This window comes from Monopterus albus, unplaced genomic scaffold (genome assembly GCF_001952655.1).
Source record: "Monopterus albus unplaced genomic scaffold, M_albus_1.0 scaffold307.1, whole genome shotgun sequence".
NCBI classification, from domain to species: domain Eukaryota; kingdom Metazoa; phylum Chordata; class Actinopteri; order Synbranchiformes; family Synbranchidae; genus Monopterus; species Monopterus albus.
In genome coordinates this window covers 174,912-197,984 of record NW_018128187.1, presented here as the reverse complement: position 1 = coordinate 197,984, position 23,073 = coordinate 174,912, and the positions used below count along the sequence as shown (strand labels likewise).

General features: G+C 40.0%; 1 protein-coding gene across 1 annotated transcript in view; it reads left to right on the top strand.

Annotated features, from left to right (window-relative positions):
* Window positions 1-23,073, top strand: part of nbas (NBAS subunit of NRZ tethering complex) — a 143,625-nt gene that overhangs the window by 109,890 nt on the left and 10,662 nt on the right. The window contains exons 50-51 of the mRNA XM_020623650.1: window positions 18,422-18,561; window positions 22,903-23,050. Of these exons, the coding sequence (XP_020479306.1) occupies window positions 18,422-18,561; window positions 22,903-23,050 (288 nt within the window). The remainder of the gene's footprint in view (window positions 1-18,421; window positions 18,562-22,902; window positions 23,051-23,073) is intronic.

Sequence of the window (23,073 nt, the reverse complement as noted above, 5' to 3'; positions counted from 1 at the left end):
CTTTGCTTTCCCGCCACTGTCTCCTTACTGTTCTGACAAAGGCATCTGATTAGCACCGTTGTCTCTGATCAAAGGCAGCTGCAAAATAGCTTCTGTTCACTCGAACACGTGCCTGCTGACACACACGCTGCCAATCATACACGTTTACAAGAATTAAGATGCATTTACAGGCACACATTCACAGACATAATGTATGCACCCACTGTTTGCATGTCTAAATTCAGAAAAGAGATGTAATTGGGTAACAAGCTATCTTTTCATTAACCCTTTTTTTCTGTCTCTGATGTGCAAAGTGTGTAACTCCATGGCTCTTTGTGTTCCTCTGTGGCTCTCCTTTTCTGAAAAGCAACAGTACTGAAAAGCCATTCAGGAATAAAATGAGCAAGGTAGAACATATTTCACAAAGCTCTCAGGGACCTTATTTATTTATTGCGAATTAAAAGAAAGGAAGCAGTTTTTTGCCAAAGAGTTTTTTGGAAGGAGTCATTCCATAAATGAGCACAGAAAAAAAAATTGTCAAGAGAGGGAAACATGACAAGTGAGTGAAAGCTGAGTGAACGATAAAAGTAAAAATCCTTCACTTTTGCTCCTACTCACAAAGTAATGAATAAAGACTATTTATCAAACTTCTTTTGACTTAATAATGCTCTTAAATATGAGTTCTGGAAGTCTTTCAAGTCAATTAAGAGTGGATCCTTGATGACTGCAGTACAGAAACAGAGCTGAGCTGTGTGTCTGTTTTTTACAATAATAATACATTCACTGAAGCAGTATAATTAAGAATAAGAGTCGTTTTAGTCTTTAGCATTTGCACATTAGGATGTTGCACCACTTTTTTGCAGTTGTCAGTGATGCAAACAAACAACAAGAATAAATCTGCCTCTGATTTTATTTACAATCGCTGTCTAAGCATCTCTGTTTTGCGCATCATATGATTTCATGGCACTGTACCTTGTCTACCAATAGATTGATGTTCATTCCCCATGTTAATGATTCCCAGGGATTTAAAGATTGCACACAAATTAAATAACTAAAATTATAATTCTTTTTAAGAATGTGGACCATGGCAGCTATACAGTCAGCCTGTATCTCTGATTGGCTGTTCCATCTCTGATTGGCTGTTCCTTCTCTGAGCAAACATGTGATCCGGCATGTGACCACTTTCAGACCTTGCTGCAAGTAGCAGTCATTTGATAAATGCTTCTTAAAGCTCACACTCTGCCAAGAACATTTTTACTTTTAAGTTGGTACTAATGCTAATAATAATGTGTTCTTAAGTGTAGGTTTTAGAAGGTTGTAATATGTAGGCCCTGAACTGTCCTCTTAACATCATCCATCGGTCTACAACAGCTTCTGAGGAAATTGCCTAACAAGATTTGAAATCAGGGCAGAGTAAATGTGATTACCAGGCCCCATCTTTGCCTTATCGCCTTGTGTGCATGCTTCTTGGACAGTACAAGAAATCTGCAGATCCTCATTGTCTGACAGATCTTGTGATCTATTCACATTAGTTGTCAAATCCTCCTCCTCCATCCTGCCTGCCTGCATTTTTAGTTTGCATGTTCCCATCTATACATTCCCCTCTCTATACAATGGCATTTTTGTATTATATACCTAGACAGACAAACACAGCAGCAGATAAATGCTATGATGATGGATGTTGTTTAGCCCAGTGGTGTCCAGGCTGGGTCAGACGGGGCCGTGTCAGTAGAAAGGCCACTGCATGATTCACAGCCACTGTTTGACACACACACACACACACACACACGTGTGTGCACCCAGCAATGATGGATCAGAGGAAAACGCAGAGAGAGAATTAGCGAGAGGAGAGAGCTAATGATCAATCAGGGACATAAAGAGAGACAAAAAGATGATGTAGAAACAGAAAAAGATGACCACAGGCCACTTACCTTCCCAACACGTCACCCACCATCGTCTCCTAAGAAAGGGAGGTATTAATGAGCCCAGTTGAAATGCTGACATTTAGGCAGCAGTTGGGGGTTTGGCCATGATACCAGAGGAGTGGAGTTGGGGGGTACGAGAGGTGAAGCAAGGGATAGATTTTGTGACTTCATTTTGAATAATTAGTCGTAACAGCAGGGCATTCAGATGCCACCACTGTCAACATGGGGGGTCTGTTTTGTTAGTGTGCATGACTATGTGTGTAAGGTGTGCGTATAGCCTTTCTGTTGCCAACAGAAGTAAACTTGAAATTACTTGTTTGTGGCATTTCACAGAAAAGGAAGGGACAACCTAAACGAAATAATTTGAAGATAGTAAATAATGTGTAGAATCCCATGGCAGTGCTATGCCACAACACAGTAAAGGAAGGTGATCATGGTCACTGCATTAACGTCATCACACCTGTTCATTCTAAATGTTGCAAGGAAAACCCACATTTGTGTGTGTATGTGTATGACAAGTCATCATCCATGCTCATCAACAGTGATCACTGATTCATGCGACAAGCCCCAATCCCCCTGTCAGAGTCATAGATCATTTGCTGTGACACACTGTTTTGGTGCTGTGCTGTTTGGCCTTGCAGTGCAGCATCTGTCTAATATGGATGAACCAAACAGAGCAGAGCAGAGCAGGCTGTAGTTACACTCAGCTTCTGGCCTGCAGTGTCCAGACCCCACTTGTTAACTCTGACCTAGCCCTTATTTGCGTTTTCCTGAGGCACTTTCAAGTTTCAGATTTTGACTCAACTTCAAATGAAAATGTCCCATTTATTTCCAAGGGATGCTGCCATTTGTCTTTCTTTTTCTGGTCACATCTCTGGTTTGGATAGATTTGGTTTAATGTGATATAGTATATTCTTACCCATGTGCATCACAAAAATATAGGACTTTTATTCAGATCACTCCTTTATACTTATTTTTACCCTTACTTTCCTCAACATTCCTCACTCTTTTTGCATGGCCAATCGTGTTTATGGTTATATAATGATTGTCACATCCAGATAGAATCAGCAAACCTAAATCCAAGTCCTGCTTCTCCTTTGTTCTCTTTCTCTTTTTCATTGTCTCCCTCTTAGTCTTCTAGTTTCTTACCACACCTTTGTTTCTCTTTCTGCAGAAAGATAGGATGGTGCCTCTCATTTTGTATGCACCATTTGAGCAGAAAATTACAGGATTCCACCATTTCTGAACGCACTGTAATTGGGGGGTGGAACATAAGCATGCATGCACAGAGACAGACCGAGGCATCTCTAACACATATGGCATTTGCATTGGCATGCAGTCCACATATCAGCCATGGTTGTAGTGTATTATATTATGTATTAAAGGACTTAGGAATGTTTGAAATGTGCAAGTTTTTAAGAGTGTGTGTGCATGCATCTATGACTGTGTGTGTAAGTCTGTATATGCTGTATGTTCATGTCTTTGGCCATCTTCCCTTCTGCCATAGTGTAACAACTACCACCTGCCCCTTTATTTAAATATACACAGTTTGAAATATGCAAAATCATAGCGAGCACCAAGATAAACCTCAGCCTTGACAAGTATCAATGAAAGACAGCGAAAGAAGGGACAAAGAACTGCGCAGATGGATTGAGCACTGCTTTGTTGTATCTACAGCATTTGTTTGATAAGACAGCAATGCAAGCAGAAACACAAGTGAGAGTGTTGTTGCTTGACAGAACAATGCATTTCTCTACCACTGATCATTGCCATTAGGCCCCTGCGGTGTGCATACATATTTGAGTGTGCACACACACTCAAATATCTTGCATTGTCAAAAGGAGAAAGTTGAAAAGAAGTTGAAAACTAGAAGAGAACTTCTGGAGTGTGTGGGAAAAACAGTGATGGAGCTTCCCGGAGGTGAAGGCCAGGTAGAGTGGAGAAGCCGGACCGAAAAGTTGACCAAGATATGTCTGATGTAAGTGACTGAGCCTCAGCTAGAGGGAGGGGGTCTTACAAGAACAGAGAGAGAACAGACTCTCTTTCCAAGTAGATAAATAATAAATGCAGTGGGGTTGAGGATGCTTTTGGCCACGCTTTAATGCAACAGGTCAGGGGTCATTGTCGTGATTGCCAAGCCCCAGCTCTAATTCCATTTGTTTTGGCAGCTTTTATCTATCCCCCTTGGCTGCTTGAGAAAACTTTATTTATGCTCCTGTTTTTAACTCGGAGCCAGAAGAGAAGAGCACAACACTTTGTCATCTCTTTGGGATCACTGATGATTCAGTCAAAAAACACCAGAGAGGAGGCAGTACAATAAAATAAACAAGGAAAAAGATGTGGAGAGAGAGAGAGACAGACAAGAGGAGAAATAAGGAGGAAAGAGCCTGAGGACAGTTGAAGTGATAGGACTGGGCAACACAGAGCGAGATGAGAAGGAAGGAGAAAGACTGTAAAATCTAAGATGGGGGTTGTGGGGACTCATGCACTGTTATTTTTGTTGCTCTGTGGTGCCAGGTAAAGGCTTTACTTTAACTGGGATGATTCAGCTTGAGCTTATGTGTGAGTGCATGGGAGCAAGCATCCTGTCACCCCTACTGTACACCTGACTTTGGTTGTATGTTCAGCTATTTGTTTTTGTATGTTAGCACATGCACATCACAGTCTTTAGTATCTCAATATCTTCCTCACACCGTGAATATTCATCCTGCTCTATACATGTGCATGATTCAGGAGAGGTTGGAGTCGGGTTTCATATTGAAATATACTGTAAAGGCTGCTCATGTGTTTGTGCTTAATAAAACCAGGTGTGTGTGAAGATGGCTTCAAGGTACAAGCTTGTTCCTCCTGTGTTTTATTTAAATACTGAGCTCCCCACCTTACTCTTTGTCCTTTCCTAAGGCATACTCCATTATGTATACTCAGGTGTCGATGTGGGTCTACCCCAGACTAAAGGTGGAGAGCAAGAGGAAGCGCAACAAATAGAGGGAGAAGGTTGAGAAGCTGTTTTAGTTTGTCATTGCACTCAACTTGTCATTTCATATTTTTCATGCACACAGGTTGTTAGTTCTCCATGGGCATGATTTTGTGTTTGCGCTTATGTTTTATGTGCTTAACTTTCAAGTCATAATAAACTTCCCAACTCTTCACAGGCCTCATAGCTTTGCCCTTTTGGTATTTGCTTCGCTTTACTCTCATTTTGTCTGAAACCTGCACTCTCTTATCATCCCTGCTCGCTTCCTTGGCATTGCTTCACCCCCATCCCCATCATGAAGTGTGCAACCTCTGCAACTTTATCCTGCCCGTCGCTGGAGACATTAGCCAGGGCTGGTCAATGAATATTGATGAGCTCATTCAGAGCGCACTCAGTAAAGGCCAGGCACAGAAGATCTCTGGACCCAGAGCTCCACTTGCATTCCCAGTCTGATAGACATGCCCACATTGAGTGTTCAGCCTCCCTCTCTCCCTCTCAGGTCAAGGACTGAGGTAATTGCCAAGTAACACAGATTATCAGGCACATTTGCTAGTGGGTGCAAAAGTTCACTTGTGTTTTACTAACAACTCAAAAAACTATGCATCTTCAACTTAACTCAGAAAGGTTCACAGTCTCATGAGTCACTTTACCTTTGCATTTCTAGGTGTAGTGTTTGTGACACTAGATGTGATTTCTCAGGATTAAAAACCCTAGTTTCAGATCAGAGATTACCATAACTTCACATATACTTAGGTCTTGTCATCACAGACTAAAGTGTGGATACCCAAACCAAGCCTGACAAAACCCAGACGATTTGTGCTAGGTTTGGACAGACATGTAGGTCAAATTTTAGGCTACATGAAACATTCAAATGTCTGCTTCATTTAGTAACAATGGGAAAAACACCATAGGCAAATTCAACTGGGTTGGGCTTGGGTCAGGTTTGAGCTTTATATACCATAAGATGTCCGGTCTGGGTCGGGTTCAGAGAGAAATATGCAGCCCGATCCATGCTCTGCCATAGATTAGCATAGCCTGTTGTGCTGCCCCCAAAGCCAAAACACAAAAACCACATATTTTGATTAAACAGAATTAAGACTGAAATGTGACTCTGCATAAAAATAATTATTGTACCATAGAAATAGATATATTTCTGTGAACATAGCGTGTCAAATTTGCAGTAACTACAGACATTTCTGGAAATGTTGGTACCCTTCCACCACATATATGGATTGTTTTATGTAATGCAACAAATGAAAATGGCATTGGCAAAACCTTTGGGAGCCTTAATCTTGTTTGTAGCACATGCCAATGCAGCAAAGCAATCCCATAGCATAACTGAGCCTCCTCCATGTTCTGCAGTGGGGATGGTGTTCTTTTCTTTGAAAGCTTTTTTTTTTTTTCTTCCGTGAACTAAGAGCTGATGCGACTTGCCAGAAAGCTCTCACTGTATTTCATCTGGCTAAAGGAAATTCGCTCAGAAGCATTATGACTTGTCAACATTCATTCAGCAAACTCCAGTCAGTTTTTTTTATGTTTCTCTTTCAACTGTTGGCTCACACCTTGCAATTTATTGTTGATCTCTGGAGGTCAGCTTGTATCTGAAGTTTTCCTTGGTTCTTTTTCCATTAGCCCAACTATCACCCAACTATTTTCCTCTGGTGGTCAGGGAGGCTGCTTAATTCTCATGGACTTTAGTCTTTTTAAAGATAATAGCAGCTCTGCTCACAAGAACCTCAAGCCACGTAGAGTTGGTCCTATAACATTTACCTTGATTGTGCTTGGCAGTTGTTTTCCTCCTCCTCCTAAGACAGCTCTCATCTTTTGTTTCTCTTGTTAATGCTCAGTGTAGTGCACACAATGATGCCAAACAGTACAATGAGCTCTTATCCCCATTTAAGTAGGCTGAAGGAGTGGATATAAGAGGACACCTGTGATACTAATTACAGTAGAGACAATAGTCTGCTTGAAATATCTCTACAATTCACTTATTTTTCACCACTTTTTAAAGGGTACCAATAATTATGTTCAGGTCATTTTAGAAGATCTTGGTAGAATTTGCAACAATTCAGCTCTTTTTACAGGCTTTGTTTTATTCTAGGGGAAATCGAAACATGGAGGTTTGCATGATATACTGTTGGAGCTACCTGGTGAGATAATCATAGGCAGCCTTAGCTACAGCTAAAACTAGACTTACTTACTGACTTTCCCTTGTCGTCGTTTGTAAATGAAAAATACTCATTTTGATTAACATACATCTAATTTAATTTGATATTACACATTGCTCAGTGAGGCAGGGGCTAAATCCTGTAACTCTGGAGTAAAAAAAAAAAGGCTAAACTCCTGCTGAGGCTGATGTAACTAGCAGTTAATGATGCTGATACTCTGAGGCTTAGCAGAGTGCAGGTTATCAACAGCTTAAATGCCTTTTGCTTCGCTTTTGAGTCTAGGGGAATATATGCTGTTCGGTGTAGCTAAGATACCTTGAAATCACATTTTAAAATGTGTTAAATTCAAACTTAATTTACTGTATTGGTTAAAATATAACAGCAGATGTCTAGCAAAGCAAAAAATACCTGTTATTCCTTGGAACTAAACTAGATTCTTTTTGTTTTGCATTTTCCAGTTGCATTTCATAAAGATTATCCAAAGGCAAAGTGCAGTATCTCTGCATTTGAGGTATTATGCAGGTTCAGTGGCAATGAAAATAGTGAGACATTAAAATCTTTCTATTAACGTAGCTTTCTGGGTAGCTCAAAAACTTTTAATGCTTTTTGTTTAATTTTACTGCGCCTGGGGAAACTTTAAGCAACCATCAACACATCTGGCCACCATGTTAGCAGAAGGGAGGATGAGTAGGTGAAATATCCACCTTAAAACAAATCCCTAGTATTATTGGAAGGGAAACCAGGTTGTCTTTAGTGGGACTAACAATCACTTATTACCATCAATGGATCATGGCCATCTTTTTTTGTGAAACCTCCTGAAAACAGTACATGAACAAGCATTTAAGTAATTAGCATTTTACTTTAGCAAACTGACAACATTAAATTATGTGGTTGATTCTAAAGCATTTTCCATACCATAGTATTTAATAAAAAAAAATGCAATCTTTCATTTGTCCTTCTCATTTGATGGAAAGGTGGAATTGATAGTGCTCACCATCATGTTTGGTAGCGGTAATAAGATGTGAAGAGTGAGAGGGAGGGAGCTGACAGTGATAGTAGCACTGATCATTAACCTGTCTACCACAGTATTGTGCACAGAGGTGATGATTTGTTCACCACATACCTTATTGAGTCGGTCACAGCATCAGCTTTTGTCAGCAGTGAAGACATGACATGTTCTGTAGATATGCATTTGTGAAGTGAGGCAATAAGTGGTGTGTAAATGGGCTTCTTGTTGTGTTTATTCTAAGTTACTGACCATCTGGATTAGTGTGTGTGTGTGTGTACCTGTGTCATTTCTGCCTGGAAAAGTGGTAATATGAGTGGTCTCTCCCATTACTTAGATGCTTTGCATCAATTCCTTTCCATTATTGAGTTGTTTTGAAGCAATGAATACTGGAAGGCTGATTGAACATTCCCATAGGCACCCAGTTTTCATCTAAATGCACTCTCAAATTACATCCTTTGCAGTTAAATTATGTGTTTGAAAAGTTTTTCCATATATAGCATCTAGGGAAGAGGCTATTATCTAGCTGTATAATGTGAGTGCAAAGGTCTGTGTTTTCAGTGATGGTAACGGTTTGGGAATATTGTGAGTTGGTCAGTTAGTCCACCAGACTGAAATATTTAAGCAGCCACTGGATGAATTGCCATTAACCTTGACACCGATATTCATGGATGCCAGAGAATGAATTTTAATGACTTTCCTCTAGCACAACCATGAGACTAATGTTTGCAGAAATGTGTGCTATACAGTACATGATTATATTAAATAATGTGCCTGTAGTGCACACAAGTGTTGCCCACCTCCCCCAGCCTGTAGTCCACCTACATGTAGCCTACACTAATCTACCAAAACATTAAAACCACCTTCTTAATATTGTCCAGAGACCCATCATGCTGCCAAAACAGCTCTGACCCATTGAAGCATGGACACCTCAAGACCTTTGATGGTGTCCTCTGGTGTCTGGCACAAGACGGCAGCCGCAGATCCCTAAAGTCCTGTAAATTGCAAGAGGCATCCTGGTGCACTTTCCCCAGGTAAACAGTGCACATGATTCATCAGACCAGGCCACCTTTTTCCATTGCTCCGTGGTCCAGTTTTGATTCTTACATGCCCATTGTAGGTGCTTCTGGTGGTTGACAGGGGTCAGCATGGGCACTCTGACCAGTCTGTGGCTACACAGGCCCATATGCAGCACTCTGTGTTCTGACACCAGCCTATCATAGCAGCATTAGTTTTTTCTGTAAATTGTTCTAAAATAGCTCTTCTGTCTGACTGGACCAGACAGGCTAACTTTTGATCATCAAGCACGTCACTAAGCTTTAGGTACCCATAACCCTGCCACCAGTTCACAGATTGTCCCTTTGACCCCTTTTTGGTAGGTACTGACCACTGCGTACTGGGGACACCCCACAAGACTTGCTGTTTTAGAGATGCCCTGGTCTAGTCATCCAGCCCTCACAGTTTAGTCCTGGTTAAAGTCATCAAATTCAAGAACTATACTGCTGACTTGCTGTATATTCCACCTCTTGACAGGTGCAATTGTAATCAGTGTATATTGTAGCAATGTGATCCAATTGACACTTCCAGTCATGGGGTGTTGTGTTTAGGCAGTCAGAGAGGCTGAGTTGTGGCTGTGTAGTCCTTTCTACAAGGAAATTCTGATGAGAGCTATTGATGTTAAAAGTTCAAGTAGTAATTGTTAAACTTTAGAAAAACTTCATCTTAGTGCTTGACTAGCAGCACTGATTATGTCTCAACGGTGCCATGCGTTACTCCTCAGATTTCCCCTGTTGATTTTGAGTGATTGGACTGTTTGTTTACATTTCCACTAGAAATACCTAAAGTTTTTTGTTGTTGTTACTGTTTTTGTTTTGATTAATTACAGCAAAGGATACATATGATGTGTAAGCCTGATTGATCAATCACTGTTGTCATCTGAGTTGTATCTGACAGACTAACAGGTTGTCGCCTTGGTTGTAATCAGTTTAGTCAAAAGATACACAACTGCCTCACACTTGGGATTTATGTCTCAACCTCATCACATGCATTTATTTGAAACAACATGAAACTGTCAACGGCTCTAAATAGCATGTGATTTGAACCCTGGTGGAAATGTTTGAAGTGTCTCTTCAAGTTGAAACTAATGATACTAAGCTATTAATGAATACAAATTAGTGTGATCATTAGTTTCCCTGAAAGCATTGGGGTGTTGCTGCAAATTTAAAGTAGTTTTGAGTGTAGTTTATCTGGAACATTGTTTCACTTTCATGTGAAATTGTCAGACTGGAGCGATCATAAAACCAAAAAAGTCCCATATATGTTATCTTAAGTCTTTAGTTTCACCCAAACCACCCACTGTTGCTACATGCAGAAAGCTCATACTGTATTTCCTGTGTTGCAAAATATCTTTGTGTATAAAAAGCCTTCCAGTTATTGGTAAATGTAAACATACATACCAACTGACATTTTGATCCCATTTTTCAAATTTAACATCTTGATAGTATGATGCTATAGGGATCCTCAGGGCTCAGATGAAGCTGGTGCTTGGAACAAATGACAACACTGAAGAAATAACACTTGGCTACAATGTAAAGTAGTGAGTCTATAGCTTGTACAACAGTGTAAATGTGCTGTCCCCTCAAAATAACGCAACACACAGCCATTAATGTCTAAACTGCTGGCAACAAAAGTGAGTACACCCCTAAGTGATAATGGCCAAATGGGGCCCAAGTAGCCGTCTTCCCTCCCTGGTGTCATGTGACTCGTTAGTGGTACAAGGTCTCAGGTGTGAAGGAGGAGCAGGTGTGTTAAATTTAGTGTTATCACTCTCACTCTCTCATACTAGTCGCTGGACATTCAACATGGCACCTCATGGCAATGAACTCTCTGAGGATCTGAAAAAACGAATTGTTGCTCTACATAAAGATGGCCTAGGCTATAAGAAGATTGCCAAGACCCTGAAACTGAGCTGCAGCACGGTGGCCAAGACCATACAGCGGTTTAACAGGACAGGTTCCACTCAGAACAGGCCTCGCTGTGGTCGACCAAGGAAGTTGTGTGCCCGTGCTCAGCGTCATATCCAGAGGATGGCTTTGGGGACTGGGCCGCATTTGGCCATTATCACTTAGGGGTGTACTCACTTTTGTTGCCAGCAGTTTAGACATTAATGGCTGTGTGTTGCGTTATTTTGAGGGGACAGCACATTTACACTGTTATACAAGCTGTAGACTCACTACTTTACATTGTAGCCAAGTGTCATTTCTTCAATGTTGTCACATGAAAAGATATACTTAAATATTTGCAAAATGTGAGGGGGTGTACTCATTTCTGTGATATACTGTATGTATTGGCAGTTAGGTTTTTTTTTTTTATGCAGGTCAAAGAATTAAGCATGTGAATATTTATGAAGACAATTAGAAATTTGGCCTGTGTAGCAGTTTCAACTTCACAATCACTCTAAAATATAGTACAATTCTGCCATAAGCCACAGTGGGCTGTTTGCTATGGCAGAACAACAAACAAACAATCAACCAGGCAGTGCTCTAAGCCGTGGTATGACGCCTACGAGGCCCCAACATAGTTTTATAGGTTCAAAGATCACCACAGCTAGAGAGGCCCTTCAGCACCATGGACAGCGCTCATTATAGCTGACAGTGCTTTATGCGTTCCAAGAGATGAGGTGAAAACGCCAGTGGTGTGTTGGCAAACTGTGATGAATATCAGTCGGCGCGTTTCACCTGGTTGGTAATTACTCAGTGCACCTCTACAGGGGCTCGACCTTGAACGTTCATGTTGAATTCTGGAACCTACACTGTAGCCTTTCAGGTAGGTGTTGACATTAGGTGTGAAAAAGAAAACCCCATTGAAATGTCCAGAAGAGACAAAAAGCATGTTTTTTTGTTGTTTTTTTATGAAAGAAAAGACGATTGTTTAATTCTTTTTCAATCTCCTCTTTACCTTTTGTTTCACTAAAGGGCTTTTGGACTGTTTTGTTGACTGACTTTGACTTGGCTAACTGACAAACCCAAGCTGATGTGACGCTACTGATCAAACAAGACTTTAGCAAAAGGCAGCATGACCCTTGTTTTCTGTATATTAGTGCGATGTCTTCCACAGTAAAAATGGCAACAGCATGTTTCATTATTTATTTAGTTGTACAGTAAAGAACTGAAAAAAATGGAGTAATGTTATGATTTGTTGCTGGGGAGAGCGGTTATATTAGATGGCAACGCTGTGATAGTAATAAAGTGTGAAGTTTTCCTATCTGTTGGCACAGAGTGTCACCACTGTTTACAATATACATCATCGGTGTGTTTTGTGTTGGTCATTAATTAACAACACTGCCTCCATTTTTAGAACCATGCTTTTCTACAGTTAAAAAACAAAATGCAGTATCATCATAAGATTTATTGATCTTTGGTGTAAAATTCACAAGCCACCCAGCAGTAATTCTAACTATAACCATATAAGGTAGTTAAAATTAGCTCCACCTTTTCCTGCTGCAACATTAAATGTGACATACACAATAAGACATACATAGTAATTTTAAATGAATAATATGATGTAAATCAATGTAAACTGTGCCATTTTGTATAATAAATACTTTTAACTTGCTACTTCAAGTGTATTTTCTGCTAATACCTTTGCACTTTTACTTAAGTATCCTACTGAATATAAGACCTTTACTTTTAACAGAGCATTTTTACACTGTGGTGATGCTACTTCTACTTAAGTAAGCAGTCTGAGTACTTCTTCCACCACTGCCTATATGCATCTTTTCTCTTAGCTATTTTAAGCAAACATGCTTATTGTCTGCAAATAATAAATTACCTCAAAGCCTCGTTAGCGGACTGGATATATACCCTTAGTGTTTGTTTGTGAAAATTCCTCTTTCGCCATATTTGTCTGAAGTCATCTACAGCATTACCTTCAGGTGTCACCTGTGTGCTGAAAGCAGTTCAAATTTGAAAGCACTTTGATTCCAGAGTATTTATTTAGTGACAGTTTATTTCTTTAGGAAAGATGGCAACATATGGGGGAAATTATTTCACAAGAGCTTATTGAAGCTCTGTTTCAGTGACATTCAGATGATTGTTTTTGATTGTGTGTTGTGGCCCAGCTGCATGCCTTTATGCAAGGCCGCTATGTTTTGCTGTGTGTCTTCCTTTAATTGGCTTAAAAGGAGTCTTATGCCTGTAACTCTCAGGAGAAATAGATGACTCCACTTTCATTTCTCTAGCCCTCTCATACACACACATATGCATAGTTTGGCATAATAAAAAGAAAAAACTTATCTACTGCAGTCTGTTATACTATGGCTCCATTACTATCCTTGGGCGAGCAGTGTATGGGTGTTTCCAGCCACATTGCTTCTGACAGTTTTGTGCTATGCCTATCGATTTGCCCTGAAAAAGCTCCCATTTCTCTCTCACACACACACACACACTCACACTTGCACATGTTCTTCCTTTTTTTATTATCATATGCTGATAGCAGGGTTAGACTTCATTGCAGTTTTTAATCAGTGTCAAGATACCATGTCTGACTACACAAGCTTAAGCTAAAGCACAGACTGTAATTGCTGTTAGTCGCTCAGAAACATGCATGAGACTGTGTTCTTGTGCAGCTTTATAAAACTTGATAGTTAGGGTGAAGGGTGGAGGCAAACAATCTAATAAATAAAGGTCCCCAGTGGTATAGTAAAATAAGAGTGTATATACAGTGTGTTTTAGTGTGTGCACCCATTTCACAGTGTCGCTGTGCACACAGAGTGCACACAGGCCACTGCATCAACTGAGCTCTTTCACTTTTTCCTATGTTGAAAAGTAAAAGGTTGTCAGAGAGCAATAATGCAGTTTCTGGTAACTACTAGTTGTCATGTTTCATTTACTCGAACCTCACCCTGACTGCTTACTTAATTTTCATGCTTTCGTCTCGCTTTCCATGTCCCTGTGTATCATTTTGCTAAAAGCACATCTACTTCTAGTCACAGTGGGTGAGCATGTAGCATGTGGTCGGCATAATTTAACAGCACTGTTTCCTGTGCCAAAGGAGGAAAAAGTGGTTTTGAAACCATGAGGACTTGCAGTTTTTTTTATTTGTGTGCTTTAATGCTTACGTGCATGAACTGCTCTCTGTAGCATAGCGTTGTTTTTAGAGTATAATATTGTTTGCTGACCCCTCAGTGGTCAGCAGACAGCATGTCATGCCATATCAGTGGTGGCAAGCAGCTTATATAAATCACTGTGCTGACAGTGTGCTACTTGTGTGTTTACATTCTCATTTGTACCTCTGGATCTTTTTGTGTGTCTGTGCCTATGTGCGTATACCTACTGTGCAAGAGAAGCTGTTTTGACTTTACGCCTTCATCAGGGTTGGGTTCAGCATGTGATCAAGAATGAGGATGAAGATGTAGAGTCACAGTGTTGTATCTGTATTCAATGAATCACCTTTTTTGGGAGCATTAATTCATTGTGCGAGTTTTCTTTGCTTTCGACACCGTGATCCAGTAAATCAGAATCATCTAGTGCAATCTGTTGTTAATAAGAAAACAGCTGCAAAATCTTCTTTTTTGTCTCTGACACTGTCTCTGAAGGTAGTTGCACTGATAATGATGCTCTAGTAAATAGCTTTAATTTCTTCTGTACCTTTGCCCTAGACAACGTAGCCCCTATAAAATCCAGATTTATAAATAATAAGGGTCTTTCACCTTGGCTTAATGGAGAATATCTGCGTGCTTAAGAGACAGTGCAGGAGGGCGGAGCACTGGTGGAAAAACACCAGACTCCACGTACACGATCAGCAGATGAAGAGGAGTTTGCTCGTCAGGACTGTGACAGTGAAATGCTTTTCAGATTTAATTACTGCTAACAAGACTCTTGAATATTGTTCATGGCCCACCACATTGTTGATCAGATTTAATGGTTTTACTTCATCTAGTTACTAGCGTTCTGAGTTTTTAGTATCGTTCACTGATATATTTGATGACTTTAAGGCCATCATTTCCACTCCTGTTTCCTACATAGACGTCTCTACTCCCAGTCTTCCCATTTTCACCCCAGTCTCTGCTGACAAACCAGTGGAAAATGTGCCTCACTGGAAACCCTTCTGTAATCCAATTGATGTCATGCCCTCTAAATTTCTATTAGAAGTTTGGGATGAGTTTACCCATAGTCATCTCAATATAATGAAAACTTCCTTTTCTCCTGGTTGTTTTCAAGACTGCCTCTGTCCAGCCTCTTCTCAAAATCCCTGACCTTATCAGTCTAGAGTTTACTTCTGGCTTCCAAGCTTCCATTTACTGTCGAAATCTGAGAAAACCCTGTCTCATTAAAAGCCCTGTCAGACAACAGCACTTTAAAAAAATGTTGTTTTGCAAAATCACAGCCCTTCTCACACTAACAAATTACCTCTTAATGAAATCAGATGCCGGAGACCACTCTATTGTCATTTTACTAGGGTTACTTTTGTTTTTACAAATTATTGAGTGTAGATTGATGGGTAAAATGTCAAACCTATCCATCTAAAATTAAATCTATGACACAATAAAGTGTGCAAAAAGTGAAAGGGTCTGAAGCCACTGTGTTTTTAGATTAACTGATTAGACTGACTGACTGACTGAGCAACAGATTTGTCAGCACTAAGCTACTAAGTGTGCGCTATTAGCCGACACTTTTGTCCCTAAATCCATCTATCCTCTTTCTGCCCTCCTGCTCTCTGTTCTTTGCACAACACCCAGAAGAAATGTTGATTTTAATCACTAAACATGATTAATTACCACCCTTTCTTGTTAAGAAAATAAAAGACTCACAGCCACAGAGTAATTGGCAGCAATTTAGTTTTGGGTCTAATGTAGGTGAGTTATGATGAGTGTGTGTGCGTGCATCTGTGAAAGGATGTGGTGCAGCATGTAGATGTGTTTTTATAAGTGTAAATAGTGTGTAAGTGTTCTGTAGGGGAAAACATTCAATCAGAATGTTATCGGGGAATCCCAAGGTCCTGCATAACTTTGAATTATCAAACATCATGAATAAATGTGGCCATAAACTTATAAAATGCTTCAAAACCTAGAAAGTGTTCAGCATTTCAGTATTCAGTATTCATAGTGCAATAAGGCAGTAACAATGATGAACAGGCTTTGGGTTTCAGTTTACATTCAGTGATGGATTTGAGAGCTTTAGATTGCAGCGAGAGCTTTTTACAGGTAGTTAAGATTCCATTTTTGTTTCCCAAATGACCTCCAATTCCAGAGGGTCCTAAGCTTCAGCTTTGCTCATTTATTGCTCCATCCCGCATTGTAAGGCTCTTCACTCAACATTAAAAATGGATCTGCTGTGCTGCCAGTTATTTAGCCTGTGCTTGTGTACATAAATTAGAGATTTATCACTAATGTCTCAGAACCCAGTAGGATCAGCTGCTCATTGAAGACATCAACTGATATGGGTGCTACTTAATGAGCATCCACTGGACCAGTTATAGCATATATAACTAACACGAATACAAGAGCTTGTAGGTTGGTGGTTTATTAATCATTTCAACCTAGGAAACACCACTCTGTGACTGGGGTGAAATGTCACTACAGTACCAATACTTCCATGTTGATTCTAAGCAAGTATGATGTTTACCTCATTCATGTTTGTAGTTTAGTATTTTAGCATGCTAATATTTGTTAACTAATACTGAACATGAAGTACAGCTGAGGCTGATTGATAGTAGTTTTGCAGATATTTTGCCATAAACTAATATATTGGATTGATCTAACCTGAGGATGACAATGGATGAAAAGTTAAGCTACACCAAATTTATTACAGCCCATCCCGACTTGACTGTGAATGCTTGTACCAGATTTCAAAGTAATCGTTGACATATACAGTAAAAGATATCACTCCCACATGTTTTTAGATTTCAGCAATAGGGCCCAGACAATGGCTGTTAGATGAATAATAATAAACTTTTTATGATCAAGGTGCATGCCATAGTTATGGAGGTGCAACATGCGCGTACAGTGGAGCTCACTTGAGATCCACTTTATAGAATTTTGTAATTTGTATTGTACATTCAGTCAGCATTACCTGTTGTCAAGTCATTTATAACAGCATAACTACTTTTCTTTATGTGTCTGTGAAAGGTTTTATTACAGTATTTTAGGTAATTTTGCATCATGTACAAGAATCAAGTGATGGACTTTGGCACCAGAACACAGCAATTTAATGCATTTTAGTGTGAAAACCTTTAGCAAGATGGATGAAAGAAATGTGTTTTACTGCCTTGAAATGCATTTCATGAAATTATTGTTAATGGCGCAGCTCAGGTATGAGCACTTTGACGCTCGATCACCACTACTGATACAAATGTGGAAGTGTACTAAACCGGCTTCATGACAAAAATGTTGTATGATTGCAGATTTACAGGTTAATCTGCAGACAGCTCCTGGATTCTTAAAATGTTTCAATTAGACTGTGTTTAGACCTTTAGACTGATAAAATATCACCAGGCTTTACATAGATATACAGTCCTATAAATTTGAGTGCCCCGCTGAAGCTGAAACTATGTTTTATGAGTCATGCTACAAGTGGTGTTTGTGTGTGCGTGCGTGTGTGTGTGTGTGTGCATGCATGCGTAACAGAACCTGTCTTTGGAGCAGCCATGCTTTGGCAACTTGTAGTTTTCCCTTCAGAAATCAGCCGCTCCCTGAACTGTTAAATCACACTAGAAGCCAACCTTTGAGAAGAAAATTAATTACTTCCCCTCCAACTCCTCCTCCTCTCATTTTTCCATATTAACCTCATTCCTTTTCTTTGTTTTCTCTCACTCTCTGTCTCAATGACTCTTTCTCCTAATGGCATAGAATAAGTTGAGCCACAGTGAAATGTGCTATTACATGTGAAGCCTTGCTCTATACCTTTACTACTCTGTTTGAAGTTTGAAGGATTTGAAAGTAGTATAGATTGACTGTGTGTGATTGCACAGTTCATTCAGGTCTAGAATGCCTTGCCCACAGACTCCACTGCAATCATTAGGTTGTCAAGCTTGTTGGAAGCATGATTCATTTGAAATCAGTTATAGCTTCAGTTCTGCTTAGATGATGTCTAGTGGAAATGGCCAAAATAATAGATCACTGAGATGCTCTTCTCAGTATATGATGCTGGCATTTTTCATCATTTTTATCCATGTCTTTGCACATGTAGCAGGATTTCAAAGAAACAGATGGTTGTTTTTAACATGAGCACTTTTGATTTGTTTGTTTAATGCTTTATTCTAAATGACCTGAGGATATCCTAAAAGCACTAACTTGGCAGCTTTTGCTTTTTTGGTCTCAAGTTGATTTGCCTTTCTCTGCTTTCCACTTTATCTCCACCTTCTCTCCCAGGTCCAGATAGAAGATGTGGAAAATGAGGAGAAAAGGTATGCCCTCTTCCTTGAGCTGATGGAAGCTGCTCAGAAATGGGAGGATTTTCAGCTGCTCATGCTCCTTCTTCAAGCGTGGCCACCTATGATGAAAGAGGAAGTGTAAGACGAATGTCGTTTTTTTGTTATTGTTCTTTGATTCTTTGATTCTTTTGAGAGTAAAGAAAAATCTTGATGTTTTTGACAATACGTTTATTTGCTTTCTTGCCAAGAGTTAGATAGGAAGATTGATACCACTGTCATTACGGTCTGGTACACGTGAAGTTGGAGTCAACACCTGGTTAAATTAGCTTAGAATAAAGAGTGTAACTAAGGGTAAACAGCTACTTAGCTCTGTCAAAAGATAAAAAACATCTGCCTGCCTAAACTGCATGAGACCTCTCACTTGTTTAATGCATATAAAATCTGTAGTGTATAAACCGTCATTTGTAATGCTTTTAGTTTATTATTTGCCAAGTTATTTTATACATTTGGACAAAGAAGGGAGAACAGCTCCTTTTGAAATGATCTGTTCAAATAAAGAACAGACATTTTGGGCCCTAGCCCTTCATCAGTGTGCAGACAGACAACAGAGTGACTCATTTACACTCAGGTATTCTGCTGTATATAACACAGTACGACACAACATTGTACCCAATTAGAGGACCTTACAACTCATTTATCTGTCATTCAAGAGTATTTTCCGGTGTAACCAAGTGTATGTTGCATAAATATTATCACTTAAAAACAAAATGAAGTGAATGTTTGTTCCTAATAATTATCAGTCTGTCAAAACACATGACCTGAATGATATCACAGAAACAGCAAAGTGAAATTCTCATTTAAACCAAAAAGCCTTCAAGTGTTTAGGAAACACTCTCTTTGTATTAACTTTTTTCCCCTTCATGTCAGAGAAATTGAACAACTTCAATTCCCATATAATGCAAAGCATTAAAATGCCCAGGAACAGGAGTCTTCTAATCCTGATTACCGATTGAACATTTATGTTCACATATATGATTTTTAATGCTGCTAACCTTAGCACCAATTCTACCACCCGTGTGGCAGCACTGATAGATTAAAAAACACACAGTGTGTCATTATGGTACGTTAATGAATAGCAGTGAATGTTCATGTTGACACAGTAAACAAAAGAGTCTTCCTCTCATGGGCATCCTCTTTCTGAACGGCTGTGTTTTATCACACATTTGAAACTGAATGCGCTGTTACTGCTTGTAGGCTGTAGCGGCAAATTTTAAATAGTCTCTTATATTAGCCTCCCTCTTGTGACAAAACATGTGAGGCAACTTACAGCAGAAGAACCCCACTACTGAGCCGAGCGTTTTGTATGTTTAGATAAAGCCAAGTTAGCTGCTTCTCCTTGTTCCCAGTCTTTGTGCTAAGCTGAATGACCAGACATAAGAGCAGTATCAATCTTATCATCTAAACTGCAGTAAAAAAGGAATTAATAGAGGTTTTTCCTAAAATGTCAAAACCATTCCTTTGAGCACCTCTAGTACAGTCATTACTCTTTTGTAACATCTTTCAATGCCCTTTCAGCAGAATGTCAGTTATAAAATCTTAAAAATGAGTGCCACTTCACTACTTTGGGCCAGAGCAGCCTCTTTGTCATGCTTAAAATTAAGTGAAAGTGATTTTGTTTTGGTGTCAAACACAGACACTTTTAACAGGGTTTATATGATAGTTTATTCCTTACTGACATCAGGGACATGTGAAGACACTGGCATTTTAATAGGGAACTTCTGTGCAATGTGTTTTCATTTTAGTAAGAGCGGGAATGGAAGAGTGTGTCTAATCACCCAGGGCAACATACAGCACATAGGCTTTTAAAGTTGGAAATGAAAACAGGTGTCTTGACAAAGCTTCAGGCTCTGGGCTTCTTGCACCAGCTGGTGTCTTATGAGCCTTAGCCAGTGTTGGCTGTATTATTGATAAGTTCCTAATGATGTGATTGCTCTTCTCCTACCCCATTGTTTTCTGTTAAAAGTGAGCAGTACTCTGAGGACCACTGGGACAATACAGGGCTACGCTGCTGTATCTTGAGTTTATTCTTCTAGCTCAGTCAAAGCAAACTGTGTTTGAAACAGTAGAGTTCTTCTCTAGTAGTTTTTAGAAACTTAAGTGGACATGCACACAGATGTGTGTAGGTGAGTTAGACTGGTGGCTTTGTTGGATTGTTCATTCTGCATGAACCTCGGTTTCTGATTGTGGGTTTTGTTTATCCCTTTTCTCTTTCGTTGTCGTAATTTAGTGTAAATCGCTCGGTGTAATTTCTGCTACATGCGTATGTAAACTAACCACACTGGTGAAGCACAAAGCCTGAAATTCAGGTCTGAGCTGTGCTAACGGTGCGTTTTACTGTGCGTATCTGCAACGGCTGCTGCATCTGACACACTCATTTGGGACACAAAAACCCAGATAACTTAAAATGGCACATATAAGATGTGAAGACTTGAAGTCTTTATCTCTTGGTGTGTGGTTAACATTAAACACTTGTCTGTCTCAGCAGTTAATTCTGGTTTTTACTGTGGATGAAAGTATGTTTATTGCATGTGTGTGTGTGTGTGTGTGTGTGTGTGTGTGTCTGTAGACTGATGATTTGTTTCAGTAAGACTACAAGAGGCTGTTTAGGGAGCTATACTGAGTGTTGCATCTCAAACGCTTATCCTTTAGCCTGTCTGCAGAAACTGCGTCATGATTCAAAGCACGAATGGGGGCTGGCTGTGACTCACACTGCACCCTGTGACAGATATGGCAAGCACAGAGACACTCATGGTTGAATACAGTACTTCCCGGGTCCCTGGTAAAAACACAGGGAGCAGCCATGTGCCTTGCAGCCCAACTGGACTCCCATGGCTGCTGTACATTATCCGAAGGTGAAGCAGCTTGTCAAGATAAGGCACCGCGGTAGCTGGATGGAAAGTTGTCTTCTTTACTGACAGACACTCACAGGAGATTCTGCTGTCCTCTCAGCTGTCTCAGTCTCTTTTGCACACTCTCTTCTTTAGGAGATAGACACATACTGTTTTACCACAGGGCCTTCTTATTCTAACATGCTTTCCTAAGACACACTTCAGCAGCCTAATCTGACATCAGGCTTCAACGACTTTAGGATTTCTATTTCTTATCATATAACCAAGGATTTATCAGCATGTTATCATCTGCACTTTATCGTGTGAAAACACCCAGAGGGCAACAAAGCACAAAATTCATATCAGATTCAATCTCTCATCTCAAATCTCCTCATTTTCCTTCTCTCTCTCAGCAATATTTAATGCACAGCTTGTTATGTTTGTCACATATGTAACTTAGAGCAATGCTAACATGTCGACGCCTATTATGCTAACCACTGGAAACACATTTCTTCCTTTGCAGCGGTGCTTTGCTGCTTGTTTCTCCAAATGAGTGACGGTGCTGTTCTAACTAAACTTAAATTGTTTTCATATATTATTTTTACAGCTTCACCAGGGCTCCATGATGTGATTTGATTCTCTTGACACAGATATGAAACCTTGGCTGTGCAGTAAGAGCTACAACCTCCATAACCACATAACATACTGGTAGCCAGAGTTTTAGTGGCTTTAAAATCGCATCATGTCCTTGATTTGCCTATGATAATGGTCATAAAATTGATAAGTTCAATAGGATCCATCAACCAAGATCTAATTAACAGATGTGCTGCACTGTGGTTTCCATCTTTTTAGCCTATATCTCATATGTACTAATAAAGATCTGTTGTGTTTCATTGGTGCCATTGACATTTACTGGCCTTGCTGGGAGCTAATTAGTTATTCTGAAGACTTTAGCAAAGGTCTTGAAGAGCTCAAAAAGGACTGTGTGTAGACACAGTTACACCTGCCTCTGCTGGTCCCTTGTGTTCTCACTGAGAAAGAACATATGCAGTATGCACACGTTTAATATGAGCTGCAGGAGTATTGTGGTCAAACATCTTTCCCCCTCACTTTCATGCTGCTTTCACACCCGCCTGTGATTTTAATACATGATGATGCTGTTACTCTTATGTGGTTGTTAGATGTATATAATTCATAATGTACATTTTCATGCAGTATTTTTTTACGTATTGTAGTAGCTGCTGTACCTGATTGTCTAACAGGATGACCTTCTGATGGCTGTGCAGTAATGGATGAACAACGTTACAGTAATTTAATTATGTAAAGTTGTTTCGGTTTTACTAGATACTGTATGTTCCTGTGTACTGTACTAATACTATAGATGTGTACTTCCACTGTATACTGTACTTCACATACTTTCACATGCAGGTATGTGTTCATCTGAGAAGCAGGCACAAGACTACATGAGCATTCGTATTCACAGCCCTGTCTTGCTGTCTGTCTCCAGGGCAGAGTCGGAGCGTCCTGAGAAGAAGGCACAAGACTACATGTGCATTCGTATTCACAGCCCTGTTTTGCTGTCTGTCTCCAGGGCAGAGTCGGAGCGTAACCCCTGGGTGGTGCTGACCTCGGGCCTGCTGACCTTCTGCCAGGGGACAGAGGTCAGATTAGACATGGCACAGCAGGTAGTCAGCATGGTGCGATCCCTGTATAACACCAAGCACAAGCTCCCCGTGCAGGTAAACAGTAAACGCTGCATTAA